At 43.0% G+C, this 26,394-nt stretch overlaps 1 protein-coding gene across 2 annotated transcripts; it reads right to left on the bottom strand.

The window, feature by feature from the left end:
• Window positions 1-802: 802 nt before the first annotated feature.
• On the bottom strand, window positions 803-24,687 carry litaf (lipopolysaccharide-induced TNF factor). Of its 2 annotated transcripts, XM_048609818.1 has the most exons (5): window positions 24,581-24,687; window positions 24,328-24,479; window positions 5,623-5,805; window positions 4,807-4,957; window positions 803-3,246 (listed from the first exon to the last, which is right to left on the bottom strand). In XM_048609818.1, the coding sequence occupies exons 3-5, from the start codon at window positions 5,789-5,791 to the stop codon at window positions 3,138-3,140; spliced, it is 429 nt and encodes a 142-aa protein (XP_048465775.1). In that variant the 5' UTR covers window positions 5,792-5,805; window positions 24,328-24,479; window positions 24,581-24,687; the 3' UTR covers window positions 803-3,137. The 2 variants fall into 2 exon arrangements, with proteins under 2 accessions (XP_048465775.1, XP_020377021.1); XM_020521432.2 differs by lacking the exon at window positions 24,328-24,479 and having other exon boundaries at window positions 24,581-24,684.
• Between the last annotated feature and the right edge of the window lie 1,707 nt (window positions 24,688-26,394).

The following is a 26,394-nucleotide window of genomic DNA, read 5'->3' as shown; positions in this document are numbered from 1 at the left end:
ACTGAATACAGCAAAGGATACAGGTTATGTTGCAGTTATACAAAACCCCTGGTTACACCCCACTTGGAGCACTGAATAAATCTAGGCATCACACCTGGAGTGTGCAAGAATGATACCAGAACTGCAGGGGTTCAAGTTTGAGGAGTGATTATACACATATTGTCTAGAATTTAGGTGGTTGAGGAATGACTTGATTGAGGTCTTAATATCTTGAGAAGATGCTTAACAGTTACCTTCTATTTCCATTGTTTGGAAACTCTAGAACTGGGGGCATACTCTGAACAATTAGGGCCAGACTGTCCAAGAGGGATGTTGGGAAGCACTTCCACAAAAGCATGTTCGAGGTTTGAACCTTTGTCAAACTAGTGGACACTAAATCAGTTGTTAAAATTATTCAGTTCCGATTTAAAATTTCTTTAAGAGAACAGCAAGTGTGATATGGGTCAAAGGCAAGTATGTGGAGTTGGGCCATAGATCAGCCATGATCTCACTGACTGAGAACATGCTTTAAGGGAATTCCGGTGTTCCTAATGTCAGTGAACAGACCAAATGCTGGATAATGTTGGAGATGGATTCAGTGAGCTGAGACTGTGCATGCGCATGCGCATGCAGGCTCCACCACCATTTTAGTCTCATGCTTCAAAACAAAGCAACTGGAATTCAGTACAGGAAAAAAAGCTGATGCACAGATATCTGGTATTCAAGCTTCTACACAGCTGCAGCCAGTGATAAGTGCAACAGTCTAATTATCTTGTAAAAATGTGCCAGTTTGTTGTGGAAGACAGACAATTTGAACCTCTGGTGATGATGATTTTGTTTTTATTTATAAGAAGAAACTCATTGAGCAGAAGACATTTTGTCAAAACACATCTTTAAGACTTCAGACAGAAAAAGCTTCCCACTCAAAATAGGGATAATAGGTACAAAAAGCCAAAGGTTTATTTACAGTATTACAATTAGAAAAATTTTACCTTGGATTTGTTCAAAGCCTAATCTAGACAGCTGGCAGGTTGGAACAAGTCATATTCAAATAAAGATCCAATTTTTCAGTATTGGAGATTTTTTTCCATCGGTGTCCAGCACTAAAGTCTGGGAAAAAACTTGCAAACAAAAATCCTAAAACAGATTGCATTGGCAACACCAGAACTTTAAAATTCAATGGTTATTCAATTAGGAGGATTTAGAGACTGTTTACAGCCTGTCTAGTGCATTAAAATTTCCTTCCAGATTCAGTGGCTATTGAGTCTTGAGTGAAAGTCTCATTAGCAATTAAAAGCTCTGAAGAGTAGTCTAGGTGTAATAGCAAGAGTTATGTTTAACAGAACCAAGCTGCATCTTAGTTTAAGTGTCTGCAGGCACCAAGCTTGCAAAAGCCTGCCATTTTACAAGTATGCTGATCTGTTGCAGTTAATAGTGTGCTGTTTAAAGTTTGCATAAAAAGGAAATAAATGCAAGACTGTAATGAGTACAAGCAATAGGTATTGTATGCATAACCCCCAAAACAGTTCCTATACTTAGCTGCACATGCATTGGACCTTTTCCACAGATTGTATACTTTTAAAATAAGGTTGTTTAAATTGAGTGGAAAGTAGAGGATCATTGTACTGTATCTAGGATTGGCTGTCCATTTTCAAATGAAAGTAGGCTTGGCAGTGTGTAGTGGATACAGGTCAAAATAAGCAGATCTGCTAGGTCAGGATAACAAAGATTGCAGACAAGTTATGATACAACATTTACAAAAATGCTTTTAAATACGAGAACTTCTGAAACATAACCAGTAGGGCACATTTAAGAGGTGTTAGCTTCTCTTGCCATTTTCTAGACTACAACTCCCATTTTATTCAAAGTTCCTTAAACTACACTGTCATTTCAAGTTATTCTTCATATGTAATAATGCAAATCTGACCAGCAGGCTAACAATCAAGCCTGTTTCTACACAAGTTCTGATTATGTAGCATAGAAAGTCATTTTATTTGCTACAAATTTAAAATTTCCACAATAAAATGAACATCTTGCCACTGCAGCAAGTCTGGAGACTATCATTACACACCTGTTGGGTCAAGTCATTTGCATGATCAGATCACTGACCTGGTTTAGCCTCTTTACAAAGAAGCTCTCTTCAGGTAAACGCAAAGTGGGTTATCATTGGAATTAGCAACAACTTGTTCAGTGTTCACAACAGAAAAAGGTCAGAAGTCACATGACCAATTATAGTCCAACAATCTCAAGCTTCGGAGCACTGCTCCTTTGTCATCAGGTGAAGTCAACCAGCCATTGATTTCAAATAAACTTGGACTATAATCTGGTCTTGTCAGACTTCTGAACTTGTCCACCCCAATCCAAAAAAGGTGTTAGTCACATTTAATTCTTGTTAGTACATTTTCCGCCCCCCCCCCGCCGTGAACTTCCAAAGTTTAACAATTTTCATATCTGGGGAAGGGATTGTGGTTTACAATGCTAAAGGTTAAAAATAGCTAAGGATTTCTTTTGAAGTGACACATTTCAGTACTCTAGAATCCATAATGCAATCCAAGTGTTTCCAACAGTCTTGGCAGTGTTAATAATGGTGATTTGTGCAAACATGTACCAAAATCAAGTTAATCAAGTAACTACAGTAGAGCCAAATAGACCAAGCACCCAGAGAAATGTCAGACCACCAGTTTAGGCATGTGATGTGATATATGCTGCTATCTTTAATCCAGGCCTTGATTTCTTTTAATTTTAATGTTACTATTTTATTAAAAGAATTGTAATCAACAAAACTACCAAATGGCACAAGTTTTACCTAATAATCCAAATCCTTTTACTTGGAGACCTGCTTAAAGATAATGCTAGTTGCCAAAACCCATTAAAAAGGGATATTTAAACTAAGTGACAAAATACCTGAATACTTAAAACATTCTCTCAGTCATTAAAATTGCTGCTCATGACTCAGAACCACAGGTTATTAGCAGATGCAATTATGGGATTAGAGGCAGGCTGTAGACAGTCTTCTGCATTAGGAAATATTTCCTTCCAGATTCAGTGCCTGTTGAATCTCAGTGAAGTCTGAGCAATTGAACAGATACTGTGTGAAGAGCAGTCCAGGTGTAAAATGCCAACATTACATCCAGAGCAAAGCAAAACCCGAATGAAATTTAAAGGCGTCTGCAGGCACCAATGTTTGCTCCACAGTTTGGACAGAAGTGTTCCACATCCTTAAGGCCATCAATGCAAAATGGGATCAGACAGCAGCCAAGCCAACACCTATAATAAGAGAGAGAGGTCAGACAATTAGAGCACATCTAGGACAATGCTGTTTCAAGACAGACTGGTGAATTAGACAATGCCTCAAAAAAAAAGGAGATGACAGCAAAACAATTGTGGGAGTAAAAAAAAGGTAGTCTAATGAAGGGCATCACAGAACAATGTGGTTTAGTTGTAGACTTGGAGCTAGAATGTGTATGAATGTGTAGAATGGAGCTAGAATTAAGCCAAAAGTAGCATTTTACTGTACACTAAAGTGAATTTTTCTCATGAGCTTCCCATAGACCCTTATTGCTACAAATTCAGTTTTCTACAATCCAGAGTATGCTTTTGCACTAATTAGATTGCAGTGATTCCAGCCATTTATGCTAGTTGTTCTAGCCCTATTGCATCCATTTTTGAACCCCATACTCCAAAACATCAAGTACACTTCACTTCCTCCTCAGCCAATGATCAGTTACTGTGATCAGAGGCTTTTTAATGCCAGACCCTTTCTGGATGCACATTACCCTCAAAAGCCTCCTTCCATATTGGGGGGTCTCTTCTGAAACTCCCGACATCACCAAATCACCATCATTTAGTCAGGAAATTATCTACCTTCATTCTGGAAGGTAGACTCCAATTTTGGACTTAACACAAACCTCTAACTACAACTCCACTTGCTGAATCAGAATCTCTACAGTGCAGGGAAACCATGTGGCCCAGTGAGTCTATAACCAAACCTCCCAAGAGCATGACACCCAGGCACAGCACACCTCCCCCCACCCCACCCTATCCCCATAATCCTGCATTTCCCATGCCTAATCCATCTAGTCTGCGTACTACAGAACAATGTAGCACAGCCAATCCATCTAACCTGCACATTCTTGGACTGTGGGAGGAAGTCAGAACACCTGCAGGAAACCCATGGAGAATATGTCTGCATGGAGCTTGCAAGGTCACCCAAGACTGGAATCAAACCCCGGTCCATGGTGCTGCGAGGCAGCAGTGCCACCTTTGCATCTTCCCGCACAAGGCTAGGAGCAGAATCTTAGTTCCTCACCCCCCTCAAGAGGGAAATTTTTAGAATGTTTTTCTCAAAAACTTCAGGAGGCCTGCCATATGTCTGGTATTATTGCCCCTTGGGACTGTCAGACATGTTTGGTGACTTGATCAGATTCAGCAGTGTTCAAGTTTTCTTTAAAGAAAACAGGCTCATGGTTGTAGCTATTCACTGTTCTGATGATTTCTTTGACACCTTCCTGTAGTAGGACATATTTACAGTAACAATTTCTTGCTTGGTCATGTTCATGGGCTGAAGTATTCACTTCTCCATGATCAGCACTCCATTATCAATTCTGCAAGTGGGCCCAATCAAAAAACAAATAGCCCATTTTCTGCACCCACCAGTGTTTGCCAGCTCCTATCAGCATCCACAGAAACAGCTTTGTATTCATGCAAAATAAAAGTCCATTAAACCAAGAGGTTAGATGAAGCAGGCAGATGTGCATGGCTGCTGTATTTTAAAAGTGAATTTTACACAAGATTTTAGGGAAGAAAATAGTTACTTTGACGACCTACCCAACAAGGAAGAGACCTCCACAACTTAGCCATGTTAGTGCACCTGGTGAGTAGACAACACGGGTTAACACTAACTGGTTACAGGATGCACAGGTAGTCTGCGTTGGCTGGAAACCAAGTTGCCTGGGCTGTACATAAACAGTCTGCACCACTAAAGGGAAGGAAGAAAAGCAGCATATGAAATGCATCCTCCATTCAGATGATATTTAGTGAATTTAAAATAGACCAAAGATCAAATAATTAATATTTCTATAGTATTCTGTTGAAATATGCCTCCCTTGAAGAATTTGTGGTCTGCAACATATTGGAGCCACATCACTAGAACTGGAGAGATACTGGCAACAGGTCAAACCCAGCCTGCACAACTGAACAAAGTAGATTAAGTGTTCAAGCATTGTAAACAAAAGGCAGATGAGCATAAAAACAGCCAACAGTAAGCTTGGAGATAAAACCAAACAGCATCCAGGATGGGTTAAAGTGCAGGCTCAAGACTTAACCCTTTCTTGAAAAGTCAGTAGACACTATGCAGATAGAAAAATGCCAATAAATCCAGATTACTACTGTAGATCAAGAGCAAGTTTGACCATGAGAACACATCAAGTTAGTCTATTCTTTTGGCACGAACTAGCTTCATTACTTCAAGTATTAGCACATTCTGCAGGCTACAACATGGAAGCTGTCCACCTTCATGCAAGTGGACACGTACTCAAATTCCCCATTTCACAAGCATCTAATGTGTGTAACCAGTTAAGGATTCATTAGTGTTTTTTTTTGGTGGGGGGGGGGGGGTGGAAAGGAAGGGGGTAACAGACTTACCAATAGGAGCAGCTGCAGGCTGGGGTGGATATGGAGCAGTTGGCACCCCAGGACCTCCCATGGGAGATCCAGCAGGATAAGGTAGATTGTCAGCAGCTGCTTGGTAGCTTGGTGGTTGCATAGCATCAGTATAGTTAGGGGGTGGTGCATAAGGACCTTTCGACTCCATTAGAGATATATCACCTAAAAAAAATACAGTTTGAGATAATCTGAACTTTGGAAGAGTTGAGTAATGCTCAGCTTATGAACTGTATCCACTCATTTGGAGCAGTTTGACAACTTTATTTCCAACATGTGACTTTATTCAGATTCATGCAAAAAAGTCCTTTGGTCCAGAGTCTGCACCAAATATAACTATCACCAAAAGAGCACTAATCCCAATTTCCCACACTTGTCCCATTCAAAGATATGGGACATTTGAAGTACTCAATTTTTTTTTTTCCTAAAAACGGATTGTAAGGTTTCCAACCTCCACTACCTTCCCAGTCAGCACATTTCAGATTCAGACACCGAGTGAAAACATTCCCCACCCAACAAATCTCCCTCGGAACCTAGTGCCCCGACCTTAAAAATTACACCCATTCATGCTTGAACCTCACTAAAAAAGGAACATCAGAAAGATAAGCCAAATTTTGAACAAAAACAAACAAACAGTTTCGTAAAAAAACATTTACATCAATAGAAAGCCAATAGTATTTGGAGATAGTAGGAACTGCAGATGCTGGAGAATCTGAGATAACAAGGTGTAGAGCTGGATGAACACAGCAGGAAGCCTGATGTTTCAGGCTAGACTAGGCCCGAAACGTCAGCCTTCCTGCTCCTCTGATTCTGCTTGGCCTGCTGTGTTCGTCCAGCTCTACACCTTGTTATCTCTAGTATTTGGACAGCAACTTTCAGAAACCTGAGGATGTTCTAGAAAGCTAAGTGACTGATGAAGTGCAGTCATTGCAGTACCAAGAGGTGTTTGTGTGGTCTTGCAGGTACATGTGGTCTTGACCAGTGCAAAGCTGGCATCAAGATGTGGGCAGTGGGAAGAGGAGTCAGCAATCAGTCCATATTCAACAAGTGATGGAGATTGTTATGCATTAGTGTTACCTTGGATTCAATTCATAAAATTGCTTCTATTTAATTCAATCAAGCCAGAAATCCTAGTGGCCTGCAAAAGACTGCTTGGTGCTTAATGTAGTTTCTTACATGGACCCTTTTAGAACCATCACAATATACAGTGGAAGTGACACAAAACAGAGGTCTTATGCACAGGACTTGAAGTTACAGAAGTAGTTGAAGGAGGGAAAAACAACAGCATGTACAAAAACCCATCTGTCCATGGAAGATATGCCTTTTGAGATGGCATGATCCAAGTATATCATTGACTGAGTATCTATAGAATCATGGAATCCCTACAGGACAGGAAGCAGGCCATTCAGCCCATGGAGTCCACAATGACCCTCCCAATATCATCCCACCCAGACCCATCCTGTAGGTATGCACAGGGGCAGTACTCATCATCTCAGCAAAACTATTTTGTAACGCTTGCAAACACAGACAAAGCCTGTGATTTCAAGATGAAGTTGAAGCCCTCAACTCGAGGATTCCAGTTTTTGCCTGATGTTTACAGGTTAGGAAGAGGGCCTCTGCTTCATTTTTGTGCTCAATTCATCAGAGTGGGTGGTTGTGCATGCCACCAGACAAAGTGAGCACAAGCAACCCTCACGTTTAAATGATCTAGCTTGGAATAAAAACAGCCACAAACAGTAGATTTCTCTCAATAGCTCCACATTGGCCTCATGACATCTGACATTGGAGATGTCCCCAATGATCATGTTTAAAATTTAGCATGGGTGATGTCACCACAGCTAAAAGATGAAAAGTCCATAGAATTACTGTTTCATTGCTTTTGCAATGAGTAAGAATACCCAAGTGGGGGAAATCTAGTTTTTGTTTCAGATACATTAACATTTACACTGGTTTGAGGTACCTCTGATTAGGGACTCCTGACCTCAAAATTTAGAGATGGTTCATCTGTTGTGATTTCCCCTCACAGGGAGGTGTAAAATTGTAAGATGGTGCAAGATGTTTTAGCACTTTTTCTTAAAAAAAGGTGCTATATAAATTAAGGTTGAATCTCAAAACTCAAACACTCTGCAACTTTAACCTCCAAAAGGTGGGGAAAAATTCTTGGCGCTCTATTGTTCCTTCCCAGATGTGGAAGTGTCAGGCAACCCATCAAAAAGTTCACTCCTATGTCATCAACAATCTAGATGTTAACATGCACCCACAACCCCCAGCTATGTGGCTGAAGTTTACGACAAACATTAACCCACACTTTGTTAAAACACGTACACTAACATTCTACACTCTGCAACTGGATGAACATGCAAAGTTGACAGGCAGGAGCCAAACAAGTTAAGCAATGCTCAAGATGTTAAAGTTGCTGGTCTTTTTCAAGACAGACAAAAACTCCCAACAGCACAGAATCCAGTGAATCAAAGCAGCGAGCCATTGTTTAGGGCAAACAGGAGAGCCACTAATGTTGGTCTAGCCAGCAATGGCCACAGCTCATAACCCAAAAGGACACCGATTCACAGCAGAGATAAGGAAAAATACTGAACAAAAACAAAAAACTGGGAAACATCTCGGAGTACTCATGGATAACTTTAGGTTTCCTGTAATGTTGTTACTTTGCTCAGAGGGTTATAATGCATACTAAAAGGCCTACATCTTCAAAATAGTGGAAGTTGTGTAGAACAATTACAACTGGAGAGAGTCTCCCTCTAAATTGTAGGCCTCATTGAAAATCTTTTTTTTTTTTAAAAAGTGTCCTGTCTTTGCTGACAACTCCCTGACAATTACTATTAAAGAATTCACTGAAAATATGATGTTTAAAATCCATTTAAGAATGTTGGGATCAGCATGGCATAAGGAAACAGTTCTTTTCATCTGATTAGAATCTGGAGCCCAGAGTTCATGTCTCCAACACTTCAGAAAATCTGGAATGCTCCTTCTCAGCTGAAATTCCAGGTTTAAAGACAGCAAACTATGAAGTAAAAATTGGAGGAGAGCTGTCTAATTTATTGGTGCTATTCACACATTGAAGGTCAAGAGGGGCTGTTCTACAACTTTAGTCACCAAATTACTGGAAGCCATTGTCACACTGTGCTCAAATTCTTTAGGAAAGGGGTATAACTGTCTACTGTAAGCAGGAGTCAGAATTAAATGAAGTGCCTGATGATCACCATGCTCCCAACATACAGGTTTGCCTGTGCAGTCACCTCCACTTGGCAGTCAAGAGGCCAAGTGGATGCAGACTGGCCATTGAGCTCCTGGATCAGAAAGCCTGTACAGCAGAACAGAATGGATTGTTACATTTACATTACCCAAGCAGCTCTAGTTTCAAAGTGCCCTTTCTTGCATCTTCATTGGGAGGAGGAAAAGATGGACTGTCCTTTTTTAGTCAACCAATCTTTTTGAAGGACACCCATAGTTTTGTTATTGTCCAGCCTACTGGATTTTTACAATATCACTATATCCTTTTTGATTCACTCAGAAGAAAAGTAATTCTGTTTGACTTCATCACCCTACCCCTTTCCCCCAAACAGATCAAAAAAAGGTCAGTTAGCCCATTTGTCTCTGCATGTTAAATATTTGGAAAGCCAAGTCAAACAAAAGAAAAAGGGTGACAAAATCAGATATATCAGTCTGTTTGTTTTAAAAACCTTGGTTCCTGGTAATGACGACTGTGTGTAACAAACAGGTGAGTGTGGGAGAACTTGATCATGAGTCATGAAAGTTAATATTCTGCTAAAACAAACAATGGCTGTTCAGGTTGGAAAAGCATTACCTAGTTTCTCCCCCACCCCCCTATGATGGTAGGATAGCTAATTGTGGGGGAGCAATGCCACAGAAAAATGTTTGGGCTCAAAAAGTAGTGAGGTTGCCATCTCTTCAAAGCCTGAAAACACAGTCCTGTAAGCAATTTCAAAGTAACACCATGATACATTACCAAAACATTGACTCCATGGTTAGCTCTGCTCCTCAGTGCCAGGGACCCAGGTTTGATTCCACTAAATTAGGATACTGCGTGGAGTTTGCACATTGTGTCTGCATGGGTTTCCTCCAGGTTCTCTGGTTTCCTCTCAGAGTTGTAACATGTGCGGGTTAGGTGGATTAGCCATGCTAAAATTTTGGGCTCCAGGTGGGATGCTGAGGGTCAGTGGTATGTGGCTTCTTTCTGCCTTGTAAGAGTTTTTCAGATGTTCTATACTATGTGCATAGCAATCTGATATTCCAGGACCAGTTAGTTGGGCAAGGATAAATCGTGTGCCCACATTGTAACCTGGCCTGGTGCAGATTCCAGACTTTGTAATCCTCACTCCCCATCCACAGTGGCATTGGCATAGAGCTCAGTCATAGTACCCCATGACCCTTACTCAATAGCAACAAGGCTCAAAAAGTGGAGAGCAGCATTAAAACAAGCCACAAGGACTTAAATTGACATCCACAAAAATAGGGTCTGAAAACACCAACGTTAGAAGCATGAACACTAGTAACCATGTTGAGCTGAATGGAGTGGTTTATCCTTCAGACTCATTACACTCACACAATATGCAAACTTAGTTGTGTACAGAACTATAACCAAATGCCAGAATCAAACAAAAAAAAGCCATGCAGCACAGAATTAGACCCTTCAGTCCAACTGCCCTGTGACATCCCAACCTTGCCCAGGTTCATATCCCTCTAAACCCCTATTATTCATATAGGCATCCGACTGCAGGAAATAGTCACGAAACTACACTGAATGGGCACTCAATTGCAACCCCATAGTCCAGACTCAAGCACTGGGGAAGGGAAGTGGGAAATAGTCAGGATGTGGAACACCTGGGAAGTGCCATCTTTGGGTTGGAAAATCAAGTAGAAGCCCCTTCTGTCTCCCATCCCCAGAAAACCATTTCAAAATAAATCAACCATACCTTTATAACTATAGATCAAACATTTGAAAAGGGTCATCTTGTAATTAAAAAGTTAACCAATGAGACACTAGGCAATTTGCCTGCAGGTGCTAGAAGAATAGTTGAGGATTTGAGATCATATAGACACCATAAAATAACACCTAGTCAGAAAGAAAAATATTGCAGCAGCTGGACATGTTTACATATCTGGTTCCTTCAGTTCATACTGTACTCTACAATCCATTAGTGAAAAAGTACTACAAGTAACTTTGAAGAGTTGGCCAGGCATGTACTTGCTACTAGGACAGGCAAGCAATACTGTAGCAAGGTTCAGTGTGAACTTGCCCATTGTTTGAGCAGATAAAGTATTAGAAGGCAATGAAGTGCGAGGTGTTCTGATATCTAAACATCAAGGCTTAGAGTAGGCACCATGCACAGTATGTTTTACTGAGCTGCATTTTCAGCAGTTTTCCTTTAAATCAGATATTGTGGACAATAAATAAACTGAGCATCAGTTGTTTAAAGTGTGCAACAAGATACAGGTTAAAAAAAGAATCCACCTTAGTTGCAACCTTGCTTCAATGACAATTGTGTCAAATTGAGAGCATGGGCAATTTCACTATTGCCAGAGCATCTCAAATGGGAGACCATGTTACAGAAATTGTAACTAGCAGTAGTACATCAATACTAAAAAGGTCACATTCTGTGAATTCTGATAAAAAGGGAAAATAGGAAACAGTTACATCTTGTAGATAGCCCTCTACCATTTTGGTGGAGCTTGAAGGGAGAACTTGCAACTGGAATTTTATTGTAATACCTTGCTTCAAGTAGTGTAAGTCTTATTGCCAGACTGGAATTTAAAATAAGTTAGAAATTGCACACAAAGCCAAAAAGTAATTCTTTTCAAAAGTAGACAGTGAGAATGCCCTCAATTGTGATGTGGCAGTATCACTGTGCTGAATGAGACTGAATAAAACTAGCAAGACAGGGTATCCATGAGGCACTGTGGACCATCAGCACGCAAATTGCACTTCAGCACAATCTATAATCTCAGCCCAATGTATTCGCCCCCACCATTACCACTGGTCTGTGTGATATCACTCCATCAATTAATGTGCAGAGGATGTGCCAGGAGACACACCAGTCATGCCCAAAGGGAGGTCTCAACTTGGCAAAGCTACCAAACAGTACAAGTCATAGACACTGTCAAGTGGTTCTACTGCCAACAGATCAGATCCAAGTTCTGCAGTCCTGCCACATCCAATCATGAAGGGATAATTGAATTGAAGAGAACTCCATGGGAGGCAGGGATATACAATGTTTAAAAAAGGCATCTGGATGGGTATACAAATAGGAAGGGTTTACAGGGATATGGGCTAAATGGGACTAAATTTAGGATGTCTGGTTGGCATGGACAAGTTGGACTGAAGAGGGTCCATTGAGGTTGTAGACTTGCTTGCTGAGCGGTGTTTGGTTGCAGACATTTTGACACCCTGCTACCTATTTATGCCTCGGTTTGCTGGGGTGGTTGGCACTACTTCTGGTTCAGTCTTTCAGTGGCTTGTGTATTGGTTATTTACACAGTGGGACAGAACACCAATGCTTCAATGGAGGCACACTGAATGTTAACTAGCAGGGTGATGAAACATCTGTAACTAAACACCTGCTTGGTGAGCAAGCCTACAATCTCATCCACAACTTGAGCTACAAATCTTAAACCTTTGAAAGGTCCATTTCCCTGCCATACATCAGACTGACTGCACAAATAGCTCCATACTCAGTGGAGGAGTCCAGCAGAGAGAAAAGTGACAAGGCTGAAGCAATTGCAGTCTTCAGGCAAAAGTGCCTAGTAGATAGTCCATCACAGCACGAGATCCCCAGATATCATCTCTAACCTGCTCACTGGAAATAAGGTGGCTGCAGGCACCAAATACCACAAAGATTACAGGCACCAACAACATTCTAGAAGTAGTATTGAAGACTTACACTCAGTCACTTGCCAAATCCTTAGCTAAAAATCATTCCATTACAGCTATTGACTCAACGCAAAAATTTGCCCAGCTATGTCCAGTACACAAGGAGGCAGGGCAAACTGAACCTAGCCAGTTATCAAAGCAAAATTGCATGTGCTGGAAATCAGAAACAAATAAGTGTTGGAGAAACTAAGCAGGTCTGGTGGCTTTTCAGACTACTCCTGCTTAAAAAAAGATGCCAATTTGGTGGTGAAGTACAGGAAAATGAAGTCACCATGGGAGCTTTATCAAGATAGAACACTCTGGACCAGCAACATGTCAGCATTGTCTATTGTGTAGAAAAGTAAGCGTGTGAACCAAGTGCTAACAAAACATCCTTGGCTTTTGGTGGGGGGTGGGCAGGCACAGGAAGAATATTAAAAAGACAAGCCAAGTTTTTTTAAAAAAAAAGTAGTGCCTTTTGAATTAACTGCATTGGAAGTGCAAAGCCAGCATACCCTTCAGAAATCAAAAAAGTTGTCATCTGCTCCTTTGAGATCAGGTCAGCTAATAACTTCCATGACTGCCTCAAGCATCATTCCTTCGTGTTAGGAAAAAAATTACTCAGAAGTAGTGTTGTTTGTATTTGAAGTCTCTTTACAGAAAAAAGTTCATCCAATGAAAGTTAAAGGCTCAAGAGTTTAGAACGTATGTTCTATTACTCAATCTTCCATACCTCAATTTTAAGTTTCATTTGATGAGAGGGAAAGCAGCAAGTAGAACATCCCGTGTTCTACAGTTTAACCTGAAGTCTACCCAGGACATCAGAACTACTAAGCTATTTATTCCAGTCTATGCTTCTTCCAAAAACCAAATTCGTCCTACCAATTCAAGTGAGTATTTTTGATCTACTGCTTTTGAAGAGCTTAATGGAGGAGATTACCACCAGGAAACCATTCTCTACAGTCATAAAAAAAATTTAACCACTCTACCCAGGCAATAAAGTCATACAGCATTTGATGTTAACCAAAAAAACAGATAAGCCCACCAGTGAATGCTTCATGGTAGATAAGTGAAAATTAGGTTGTATCATTCATCAATAGACCATTTGGCAGTTATCTAGGTAGTTTAATATAGACATCCACAAGAAAACTTCCTTCATTAAACACATTTTTCACAAAGTCAAAGTCCTTCCCAAGTAAGAGTGGTGTTCAATTCATATTCCACTTCACAGGAAGTATGTATTAATATTAAAAAAGTATTCTTGGATTGAAAGGAATTACATTTAGTCTGAGTGGTTGTTTAGGAAAGGAAAAAAAAAGTAGTTACAAAAGAAACCATGGCAGTTGGAGAAACAGATTTCATTATTATCCCCTCAAGTTGCCTAACAGAGCACAGCAGTGTTAACACTACTGTTGAAACACTCTTGGTGAGTTAGTGTTTTATCTTGCCAAGAGTAATTTCACCCAACTTTAGCAAGTTCAGTGCTGGAACTGGAGTTACAAATCTCAATTCCAAAAGATCAGAATAACCAGTCTTGATACTTGTATACATCAGAATTAAGCTTTTTTGGAGTTCAAGTGAATAAAGTCAGGATCAATTTGACAAGGCCTAAGTAGTAGGCCATTCAACCCATCAAGTCTGCTCCACTATACAAATTAATGGATGACTGATTGCAATTTTGGACTCCCTGCCTTATACCCATTACCTTCAATTTCATTACTAATTAACAACCTCAGCCTTTAAAATACTCAGTGACCCAGCCTTTGCAATAAGAGAATTGCACAGATTCATTAACTAGAGAAGAATTCTTCATCTCTGCCCGACAGCCTCTTACTCAGACATTGTCAAGTCTTAGCTGCCCTCTGGGGGCACAATAAATACTGGTCTAGCCAGCAATGCCCTCATCCCATGAACAAATATTTTAAAAAGTATGCCTTCTGGTCACTGGTTCTTCCAGAGAAAAACCTCACTGCATCTACCCTGTCAAGCTTTCCCAGGACTCTTGTACAGACCCTCCTACTCAATTAAAAAAAAAAAATCACTTATACCAGGATCAACTTAACTGGCTTTGAACTGCCAATGCCAGTGTGATCCACTTGTGCCTTTGTATAATTTAACAAGGGCCCCCTATTTTTAAATACACCATTCCCCTTGAAAATGAGGCCAAACATTCTATTGCCTTCTCTATGACCCTGAACTTGGATGCTAGCTTTGAGATATGCACAAAGATTCTTAAATTGCTGTGCTTTAGCTTTCTCAATTTAAATAGTGACCCCCTCTGCTCTTCATGCCAAAGTGCAAACCTCCATTATATTCCATCTGCCCAGTTTTTGCTTCTGCAACTTGTCTAAATCCCTCTACAGAGTCCTCACCATCCTCAACTTGCCTTCCCACCTCTTTGGGATCAGTAAATTTGGTTATGTTTGTTTATTTTCCCTAACCAAGTCATTAATATATTGCAACAAATTGTAGCCCTAGCACTAATCCTTGTGGCATGCCATTAGCCTCAGATAGGCATTTTTTTGGATGCCATTTATCACATCTCTAATGAGCCTTTCCTCTTTCCATCAGAAATACACTACACCCAACACCATGGGTGGAACGATGTGCAGTATCTTAAAGATCACATCTACCAATTTTCTTTTATTTACCCTGCTCAGTACCTTAAGCAACAAGTATCAGGCATGATTTTCCTTTATGAAGCCATGCTGACTCTGCAATTCAATTATACTTTTTTTTAAAACTGTTAATCCTTTCAGAATACAAGAATATTTTCCCATGACAGATGACCTTTCTCCTTTCCCATTAGGAAAGTATTACATCGGCAGTTTTCCTAATTCTCTGGCACTTTTCCAGGATCCAAGGATACTTGGAATTAGTAGATCCATCACCTCCAGCTATTTTCTTTAAATATGCTAATGTAACCACCAGTTGACATTAAGCTAGTAATGACAGTACTTGTATTTCAGGCCCTTGTTTAGTCATTTTGGAATGCTATTAGCATCAAACATGAATGAGCATCCTGCTTTAGTTTTCAAACACTTGCTTCCCCAGTCACATTTTCTTTAAAAAAGGTTTGTGTTCACATTGGCCTCTTGCTTTATGTATTAAAGCAGCTCATAAAAAAGCAGAGATAGTAGGAACTGCAGATGCTGGAAAAATCTGAGATAACAAGGGGTAGAGCTGGATGAACACAGCAGGAAGGCTGATGTTTTGGGCCTAGACCCTTCATCAGAAAGGGTCTAGGCCCAAAACGTCAGCCTTCCTGCTTGGTCTGCTGTGTTCATCCAGCTCTACCCCTTGGTATCTCAAAAAAGCATTCCTGCAGTGACCACACCACACACCCCCACCCACCAGGAGTAGGTGGGGGTGGGGTGGGGGGGGGGGGCGGGGAGAAAGGTGCAGTGGGAGTGTGAATGTGCCTTTGCAAAGGAAGTCTAGAGAAAGATGAAGTGGTTTTTAGACTGGAGGTTCATCCTGATCAGCTCTTATGCTCTACCATCTGCTCCTCAGGGCATACACAGATAAACATTGACTGCGAGATAATAGGAACTGCTGATGCTGGAGTCTGAGATAACAAGATGTGGAGCTGGAGGAACAGCAGGCCAGGCAGCAGAGGAGCAGGAAAGCTGGAGGAAGCACCTCATTCTGCCTTGGAAACCTGTAACCCAATGGTCTCAATGTGGACTTTGAGCTTCAAAATCTCCCCCCCCCCCCCCCCCTGGCCCGACCCCCCCCCTTTTTTGTCCCCAACTCCTTGACCTGGGTCTTCCCCCCCCCCACAGACCCGTCCCTCTCTCCCCACTGACCAATCCCATCCCAACTCTCTACCTACTTTACTAGCTTCATCCCTGCCTCCTTGACCTGTGTCTTCTTTCCACCTATCTGCTCCACTATCCACCTTCCATCACTGCCTCCCCCTCTATTTCACAGCCCCCCTTCTGCACCCCCCCACCCCATTTCTGAAGGGTCCAGACCCAAAACGTCAGCTTTCTGCTCCGCTGTGTTCATCCAGCTCTACACCTTGTTGTTATGTAAACACTGACTGCACCTGGAGGACCAACTTGGCAAAAGACACTTTAGTCTGACCAAAACTTGCTGGTCTTCCAGTGCAAGGAGATGGACCTTGACCGAGTGTCGCAGACTGACAGAACTATGTGCTGAGGGACACTAAAGCTTGGGGCAGCAGCTGCTACCACCAAGGCTCAGTAGGGAAAGACCACTGTCCACGGTCTGCCAGAGTTAAATGGGGGTGGGGGTGGGTCTGGCTGGGATGCTGAGGTTTGGTGTGGACTTGTTGGGCCGAAGGGCCTGTTTCCACATTGTCGGGATTCTATGACTTCTATGACAACCTCAGCATCCCACCCAGACCCATCCCCCTGTAACCCACCTAATCTACACATCCCTGAACACTATGGCCAATGCACCCTAAACTGCAGGTCTTTGGACTGTGGGTGGAAACCAGAGCATCTGGAAGAAACCCATGCAGACACAGGGAGAATGTGCAAATTCCACACAGACACAGTCGCCAGAGGGTGGAATCTAACCCAGGTCCCTGGTGCTGTGAGGCAGCAGTGCTAACCACTGAGCCATAGTGCTGCATAAACAACCTAGGCTACATTCCCATGCCATCTCATGTTTCCACTCGCCCCATGGCTGGTCTCCAACTCCAATCAAGGAAATTGGACCAGAAAATGTGTCAATAGCAGTGCCAGAGATTGCCATGCCTCAGCTGGTCTCTAACCAGGAGGTACCAATGCTAGCTGCAGGCAAGATGGTTTCATTTAGTCTTAGGGGAAAAAAAAAACAACAAATGCATGAAAGAAGAGGGGGCATGACCCCTGTTAGGTATCAAAATAAAGAAAAAAAAGGCAGCTGAACAGCACAAGTAGTCTGGATGAGTCAGACTAGAGGGAGATTTTGTTGAGTCAGGGCAGTGGTTTGAGTTTTGCTGTGAGGCTAGTAGTAACTTGCAGGTTTTCTCCAGTGTCTAGGAGATGCATGCTGGGAGGATAGTCTCAGAGTCCTGACCTCAAAAAGGCAGAATGGCCAGGAAATGCTTTACTGCCAGTAATTCAGAGTTTCCCCAAATTCCCCAAAAGGGAAACATCTAGGGAAGAAGTCAGTTACTACTTTGAAGCAATTAAATGCAAATATATTGAAAGCAGGGAGCAACTGTGGACCACAAGTCAGATGAGTGGGATAAGGGTTTAAAAAGGAATGCTCCTTTCTGCAGTTCAAAGTTGCCACCTCCCCCAGGCCACTCAAAGCAGCAAGAGAGTTTAGTCTACAGTACAAGTACTTTGTTACAATAGCTTATTTTAAGAAAAAGGAATGACCAGACTCATTCTGGCAGTTGATTGCCAGTTTAAAAGAAGTTACTTGCAAGATTGCAAACAAGTTCAAACACTAAGAGGACCAGACTGAGGGAGGGAGGGGAAGGAAGTTAGAGGGCCTAAAAAAAACTCCAGCCAGAGAGAGAGATAACAAAGGTGTAGAGCTGGATGAACACAGCAGGCCACGCAGCAGAGGAGCAGGGAAGCTGACGTTTCAGACCTAGACCCTTCCAGCCAGAGAGACTATTTAGGCTCAGGGGCTTGACTCCATCTTGTACTCAACCCTGCCATTCCACAGCACACAAGTTGCTCATCAAGCCATTAAAAAACCACTTGCTCACAAAAAAAAACACATTATTCAAACAAAAACAGAAGAAGTAGTTGGAGAAACTCAGTCACATGTGGAAGTTAAAGCGGAAGCCTGCATGATTCAAACCTACTTGCTGCAGAATTGCTACATTAAAAAAAAAGTCAAAAAAGGACCTTCTAGTTTATTTCACTTCTGGAAACTAGTTGGTGTTGCTTTAGGAAGAGTTTCATTTACCATTTTTGAAAAACAATGGTTAGGTTACAGACATCACAATGCTAGGATTCACCATTTTCTTTCAAATCTGGCCATTTGAGAGACAGGCTGCTGTCACAAAGTGGTAACCACATCCTGACCCATCCACACCAAAAAGACCACAAGTCAAAAAAAATATTTTCCACTGAACAGTCTAGTAGTACAATGTAAATATCTACATTTGTGCAACAGCCAGAAGTGTGAAAGTGTTTAAGAAAAAGTGGATCCCCAATAGCTGGTTGTATGCCAGTAAGCCTCCCGAAATTCCACAGGCAATTACTGGTTAATATAAAACTTACTTAGGTGCCATTCTACTTTAAGAATGGATCAGTGATTATTTCAAGCAGGCATGCACCTTTAACTTGCAAGTGACATATCAGAAGAATTGTACTTCAGATCAAAAAGCTACTCAATTGAACTGATCTATTAGACAACTGTAGATGTAACTGGCAAGTAAAAATTTCCTAAAAAGGAACAGATTCAAATGTTTTCCAAATCAGAATAATGGTAGTTATTTGATTTTGTAATGCAGGTTTCTGTTCAACTTTTAAAAAGTTTGTTAGTTCTTGGTTTTGTGCCCAGAAAAGGGCTGTTTTAATTTTTGTGGAGTTTGGACCCATTGGCAGAGCCAAAGGAAGCTTTTATTTAAACTCTGCACTGTCCCTGTCCCAGGTGTGCTCGATATGGTTGAGGTGAGGTTTTTAAAAAAAATTAAGAGTAAGGAACTTGTGGATTTTGAAACTCTTGCCATCCTTGTCCCAGGAGTCTTCAATGGGGAAAGTAGCAGAGATTTGTTTTTTTCCAAAAATGTGTTTCCTTTGCTTTTGAACAAGCTGGGGAAAGTTTCTTACAATTCAACCCCCTGTTGTGCCTACCTTGAGTGGTTGGTGGACAAGAAGTCAAAGAAGCCATTTGTTTATTTATTCATTTACCAGAAGCAAAAGGTAGTTTTATTTTGATTAGAGGAAACCTTCCTGTCTGGTTAGATGCAGTGGAGAACTGTTTTACTGATGCTGCCCCAACTCAGGAGTCTGATGGGGGTGGGGGGGTTATTCCTTTGTTTAAGAAAAGATTAGAGGTGACAAATTATACTGTTTGTCAGATTAAAATGGTAGCAAAGCTTTAGTGTTCGCAGAGCGCCTGCTCCTGTTTCAGTTCTCTTTTCTTCCATTTTCACTTGAAAGTGGTTTAAGACTCCTTCTTCTTGGGTTACTTAATTTCCCTTCAAATCACAAGTTTATCACTTACACTAAGGCCAAACTAATCTGGTCTTTGCTCAATTTCCTGTTGAGAAATGACAATTTCTCACCAATTGACTGACTCAATCCTGCCACAAATGCGTCACAGCATTTTTATAATTGCTTTTGCTTTTCAAAAATTGTTACGTCTCAACTCATTCAAATATTCATTACTTTCCCCATAGCAAACAGGTTGTTCATTCAGTCTACTTTGTGATAAATGCTAGTATTTAAGAACTGAAAACAGTTGCCCAAAAAAAATTCACTGGATTCAAATGTTAAACTTGCTCTATGGATTCAGCCGGTCCTGCTTAGTTTCTCCAGCATTGCAGAAAAGCTAAAAAGCTATTCATACTTTAAGACATTACTGCCAATCCAATTTCTCTACCATTAATGTGTTGCCAAGATGAATCATGAACGTCAACCATTGACCACTCATTTTGGTTAATGTTTGCTCACCATCAGACAGCTAGGTATATGTGAAACAGGGGTGTGGGGGGTGCAGGGATGAACAGAGCAGTTTGGATTGTTGCAGAACGGTTGGCATACGTGGGATTTAAAGCTTTTAAATGACAAAAACAGCAGTGTAACCACCAGAAACCAAGCCTGCACTGTCCAGGTGTAAATTTAAACTTGTTTGCCAATGGGCAAAAAAGTCAGCAAGTGCTTAGCTGCTGCCCCAGCAAGTTGCCTCCTTGAACAATGCAGCCCTTGCATGATGCCAGGGACCTCAGGATGGACTATCCAGCGAACACTTGCAGTTGTAAAAGGAATGCAACTGCTTTTGTCTTGCTTTTCACACTGTGCTGGACTGCATACAAGGAGATAGTAGGAACTGCAGATGCTGGAGAATCCGAGACAACAAGGTGCAGGGCTGGATGAACACAGCAGGCCAAGCAGCATCATAGGAGCAGAGAGGCTGACGTTTCGGGCCTAGACTCCTCATCAGAAGAGGGGGAGGGGAAGGGGGTTTTGAAATAAATAGGGAGAGAGTGGGAGGCCGATAGAGGAGAGGATAGGTGGAGAGGAAACAAACGGGTCGAAGAGGCGGGGATGGGGCCAGGAAAGGTGAGTGTAGGTAGGGAGTTAGGAAGGGGATAGGTCAGTCCAGGGAGGACGGACAGGTCAAGGGGGCGGGATGAGGTTGGTCGGTAGGAGATGGAGGTGCGGCTTGGGGTGGGAGGAGGGGATAGGTGGGAGGAAGAACAGGTTAGGGAGGCAGGGACGAGTTGGACTGGTTTTGGGATGCGGTGGGGGGAGGGGAGATTTTGAAACTTGTGAAATCCACATTGATACCATTGGGCTGCAGGGTTCCCAAGCGGAATATGAGTTGCTGTTCCTGCAACCTTCGGGTGGCATCGTTGTGGCACTGCAGGAGGCCCAGGATGGACATGTCGTCTGAGGAATGGGAGGGGGAGTTGAAATGGTTCGCGACTGGGAGGTGCAGTTGTTTGTTGCGAACCGAGCGTAAGTGTTCTGCAAAGCGGTCCCCGAGTCTCCGCTTGGTTTCCCCGATGTAGAGGAAGCCACACCGGGTACAGCGGATGCAGTATACCACATTGGCAGATGTGCAGGTGAACATCTGCTTGATGTGGAAAGTCTTCTTGGGGCCTGGGATGGGGGTGAGGGAGGAGGTATGGGGGCAGGTGTAGCACTTCCTGCGGTTGCAGGGAAAAGTGCCGGGTGTGGTGGGGCTGGAGGGGAGTGTGGAGCGGACAAGGGAGTCACGGAGAGAGTTGTCCCTCCGGAAAGCAGATAAAGGTGGGGAGGGAAAGATGTCTTTGGTGGTGGGGTCGGATTGCAGATGGCGGAAGTGTCGGAGGATGATGCGTTGGATCCGGAGGTTGGTGGGGTGGTACGTGAGGACGAGGGGGATTCTTTTTTGGTTTTTATTGCGTGGACGGGGTGTGAGGGATGAGGTGCGGGAGATGTGGGAGACACGGTTGAGGGCGTTCTCGACCACCGAGGAGGGGAAGTTACGGTCCGAACTCGTCCTCACACTCAACAACTTCTCTTTCAATTCCTCCCACTTGCTACAGACAAAGGGGGTAGCCATGGGTACCCGCATGGGCCCAAGCTACGCCTGCCTCTTTGTAGGTTACGTGGAACAATCCCTCTTCCGTACCTACAGCGGCCCTAAACCCCACCTCTTCCTCCGTTACATTGATGACTGTATCGGTGCCGCCTCGTGCTCCCACGAGGAGCTCGAACAGTTCATACACTTCACTAACACCTTCCACCCCAACCTTAAATTTACCTGGACCATCTCTAACACCTTTCTCCCCTTCCTGGACCTCTGTCTCCATATCGGGCAACCACCTCGAAACCGATATTCATTTCAAGCCCACCGACTCCCACAGCTACCTAGAATACTCCTCCTCCCACCCACCTTCCTGCAAAAATGCCATCCCCTATTCCCAATTCCTTCGCCTCCGCCGCATCTGCTCCCAGGATGAGGCATTCCACTCCCGTACATCTCAGTTGTCCTCGTTTTTCAAGGACCGTAACTTCCCCTCCTCGGTGGTCGAGAACGCCCTCAACCGTGTCTCCCACATCTCCCGCACCTCATCCCTCACACCCCGTCCACGCAATAAAAACCAAAAAAGAATCCCCCTCGTCCTCACGTACCACCCCACCAACCTCCGGATCCAACGCATCATCCTCCGACACTTCCGCCATCTGCAATCCGACCCCACCACCAAAGACATCTTTCCCTCCCCACCTTTATCTGCTTTCCGGAGGGACAACTCTCTCCGTGACTCCCTTGTCCGCTCCACACTCCCCTCCAGCCCCACCACACCCGGCACTTTTCCCTGCAACCGCAGGAAGTGCTACACCTGCCCCCATACCTCCTCCCTCACCCCCATCCCAGGCCCCAAGAAGACTTTCCACATCAAGCAGATGTTCACCTGCACATCTGCCAATGTGGTATACTGCATCCGCTGTACCCGGTGTGGCTTCCTCTACATCGGGGAAACCAAGCGGAGACTCGGGGACCGCTTTGCAGAACACTTACGCTCGGTTCGCAACAAACAACTGCACCTCCCAGTCGCGAACCATTTCAACTCCCCCTCCCATTCCTCAGACGACATGTCCATCCTGGGCCTCCTGCAGTGCCACAACGATGCCACCCGAAGGTTGCAGGAACAGCAACTCATATTCCGCTTGGGAACCCTGCAGCCCAATGGTATCAATGTGGATTTCACAAGTTTCAAAATCTCCCCTCCCCCCACCGCATCCCAAAACCAGTCCAACTCGTCCCTGCCTCCCTAACCTGTTCTTCCTCCCACCTATCCCCTCCTCCCACCCCAAGCCGCACCTCCATCTCCTACCGACCAACCTCATCCCGCCCCCTTGACCTGTCCGTCCTCCCTGGACTGACCTATCCCCTCCCTAACTCCCTACCTACACTCACCTTTCCTGGCCCCATCCCCGCCTCTTCGACCCGTTTGTTTCCTCTCCACCTATCCTCTCCTCTATCGGCCTCCCACTCTCTCCCTATTTATTTCAAAACCCCCTTCCCCTCCCCCTCTTCTGATGAAGAGGAGTCTAGGCCCGAAACGTCAGCCTCTCTGCTCCTATGATGCTGCTTGGCCTGCTGTGTTCATCCAGCCCTGCACCTTGTTGTCTCGGATTCTCCAGCATCTGCAGTTCCTACTATCTCTGGCTTGAGTGTTCATGTTCATTCCAGTGATCCCCTATAGACAGCTTGCCATTTACAGGTGTATTAACCCATTAAAAAGTGGCAAAAACATAAGATACTAAGTTTATTTTCAAAGCAAAACAAGTTGCAGGAAAACTCAGCAGGTCTGGCAGCATCTGCGCAAAGAAAGCAGAGTTGACATTTTGAATCCTGGTGGCTTTTCAGTTTTTTTTTAAAACTCCATTTCCTTGCAAGTCTACTGCAGATCCAAAATTCAGAGAGCATGAAAAGTTCGTTTTCGAATTAAGCTCTGGCTATTTAGTACTAAACAGCTATAGTTTAATGATCCTATTTCCAACCCCACTCAAAATTACTCTCCAATCACTTAACAGAAACTACCTGTTGCTTTAATGGCAATGTTTATTTTGGCTAGTGTAAATATACCTTGCTTAATGACCGGTGAAACAAATTTCAAATTAAAACTAGCTACTGAGGTCATTTCGCAGTGCTTAGGGGACTTTGCGAGTTGAGAAATTTGTGGATTCTTCCGTAAAAAGTAAAGTAGCTTCTAAATAAAGTTAGTTCTTCCCACATCATCGTGGTAGCTAGCTTTAAAAAGAGATGTTGACCTAATACAGCGTCTTATAAAAAGATTAAAATAAGAATATGTACTAACTTTATCTCTTTACCAAGCACCAGGATTTAAAAAGCGAACTATTTTAAATACAACGATAATGAACAATCGCCCTTGAGTCAGTTATTTACCAAAACGCTTTAAATACACAAAAAGAAACACCCGCACTAACATTAACATACACAACATTGCTTGACTTTTGAGGCGGTGAGCTACGAGAGACTTTCTTCCAGAACGTTTACAACATTACAGCTGTTGTTGAATAACAGATTCTAACCCACACACCGTCATCGTACAAAATTTTTACTTTATATAAAAGAAAATTAACACTTCGGCAAACCCCAGTAAATGAACTAGAGAATTGCAGAGATACCAACGAATCCCATACCTCAAATCCTTCAAATGCACAATGTCCGAGAGCGGTGTAAAGAAAACTCGGTACGTCTGCCCGTATAAATAGACACAAACAAAGCGCAATCTCTAGCTGTCTCCGGGTATGACCCAGCATCATCTGACTCTCTTTTAACACATGACGTCGCACTGCGGAGAAGATCGATCATTATCAGCTTATTGTCAGCTCCCATTCCCTTCCCTCACCAACACAAATGGCCAATTCCAATGAGTCAAGCACTTCTGCCTACCTCTGGAAATTCCCAGTCTTGGGGGGGCTCTGGAGACACAGTGGTAATATCTCCACCTCTGAGCCAGAAAGCCCGAGTTCAAGTCCCACCCCCAGAAGTATGTAATAATGTCTCTGTCGAGTCAAGTATTTTTAGCCAACTTGTGTCCAATGAGCTGTCAATGGGACAAGAAAGTGCTCACATTAACTTGATTGGAATCTCTACAGCACGTCAGTTAGGCCACTTTTGGAATACTGTGTTCAGTTCTGGTCTCCCTGCTATAGGAAGGTTGTTGTGAAACTTGAAAGGGTTCAGAAAAGATTTACAAGGATGTTGCCAGGGTTGGAGGGTTTGAGCTATAGGAAGAGGCTGAATAGGCTGGGGCTATTTTCCTTGGAGTGTCAGAGGCTGAGGGGTAACCTTATAGAACTTCATAAAATCATGAGGGGCATGGATAGAATAAATGGACAAGGTATTTTCCCCAGGGTAGGGGAGTCCAAAACTAGAGGACATATACTTAAGGAGAGAAGGAAAAGATTTAAAAAGGACCTAAGGGGCAACTTTTTCACACAGAGGGTGGTGCGTGTATGGAATGAGCTGCCAGAGGAAGTGGTGGAGGCTGGTACAATTACAACATTTAAAAGGCATCCAGATGGGTGCATGAATAGGAAGGGTTTAGAGGGATATGGGCTAAATACTGGCAAATGGGACTAGACTAATTTAGGATATCTGGTTGGCATGGATGAATTTGACCAAAGGGTCTGTTTCTGTGCTGTATAGCTCTAAGATTCTGTGATTCTTTGCAGAATAAAGTGGACCCCTTACATAGATAGAGCTTACAAAGCAAATCTGGTCAAAGAAAGTGATAGTCATTGAGGCAGCTATTAAGAATCATTTAAACTAGGAGCTTGCAGGAACTTGGAATGTTGTACAACAAGGGGGAGGAAACATCTCGAGCAAGGACAATGAACGGTGTGAATGTGAGGGGAATCACATCTGTAAGACTTTAAAAGCCCTCAATCTTGGGATGTGGGTGTCACTGGCTGGCCAACATTTAGTGTCCACCCATTGTCCTGCAGAATGTAGTGGTGAGATGCTTTCTTGAGCCACTGCTCCTCAATGCTGTTGGGAAGGGAATTCTAGAATTTCAATCCAGTGGCACTGTAGGGACGATGATATATTTTTGAGTCAGGATGGTGTGTGGCTTGGATGGGGACTTGCAAGTGGTTCCCATGTATCTGCTGCCCTTGTTCGTCTTGATGGGAAAGGCCACAGATTTGAAGGGTGCTGCCAACAGAACTTTAGTGAAGTGCTGCTGTGCAGCTTCTACATTGTATACATCGCTGTGGTCCAGAATGCTGTCAGTGAGCATTGGGAGAGTAATGTTGAAGGTGTTGGATGAGGTGCCAATCAAGTTTCTTGAGTGTTGTTGGATCTGCGTTTATCCAGCTAAGTGGGGACTTGTGCCTTGTAGATGGCGGGAGGGCTTTGGGGTGACAGGTAGTGAGTTACTCACTGCAGTATTCCCATTCTCAGGCTTGTCCTTGCAGCCACAGGATTTATATGGCAGGACCAGTTCAATTAAAGGACAATGGAAACCCTCAGGATGTTCATCCTAACCCCAGGGGTAACAATGGTAATGCTATTGAATATCAAAGAGAGATGATTAGAATCATTTTTGTGTGATGTAGTTATTGTCTGGTATTTTTGTGTTACTTGTCATTTATCAGCGCAAGCCTGATAATTGGCCATGTCTTGATTGATTGATTTATTGTCATGTATACCGAAGGACAGTGAAAAGCTTTGTTTATGAGCAGTCCAGGCAGATCATAGTA

The sequence above is a fragment of the Rhincodon typus genome, chromosome 21 (assembly GCF_021869965.1).
Source record: "Rhincodon typus isolate 14 chromosome 21, sRhiTyp1.1, whole genome shotgun sequence".
In the NCBI taxonomy this organism is placed as follows: Eukaryota; Metazoa; Chordata; class Chondrichthyes; order Orectolobiformes; family Rhincodontidae; genus Rhincodon; species Rhincodon typus.
The sequence above is the reverse complement of the archived record's forward strand: the minus strand, read 5'-3'. Positions and strand labels throughout refer to the sequence as shown.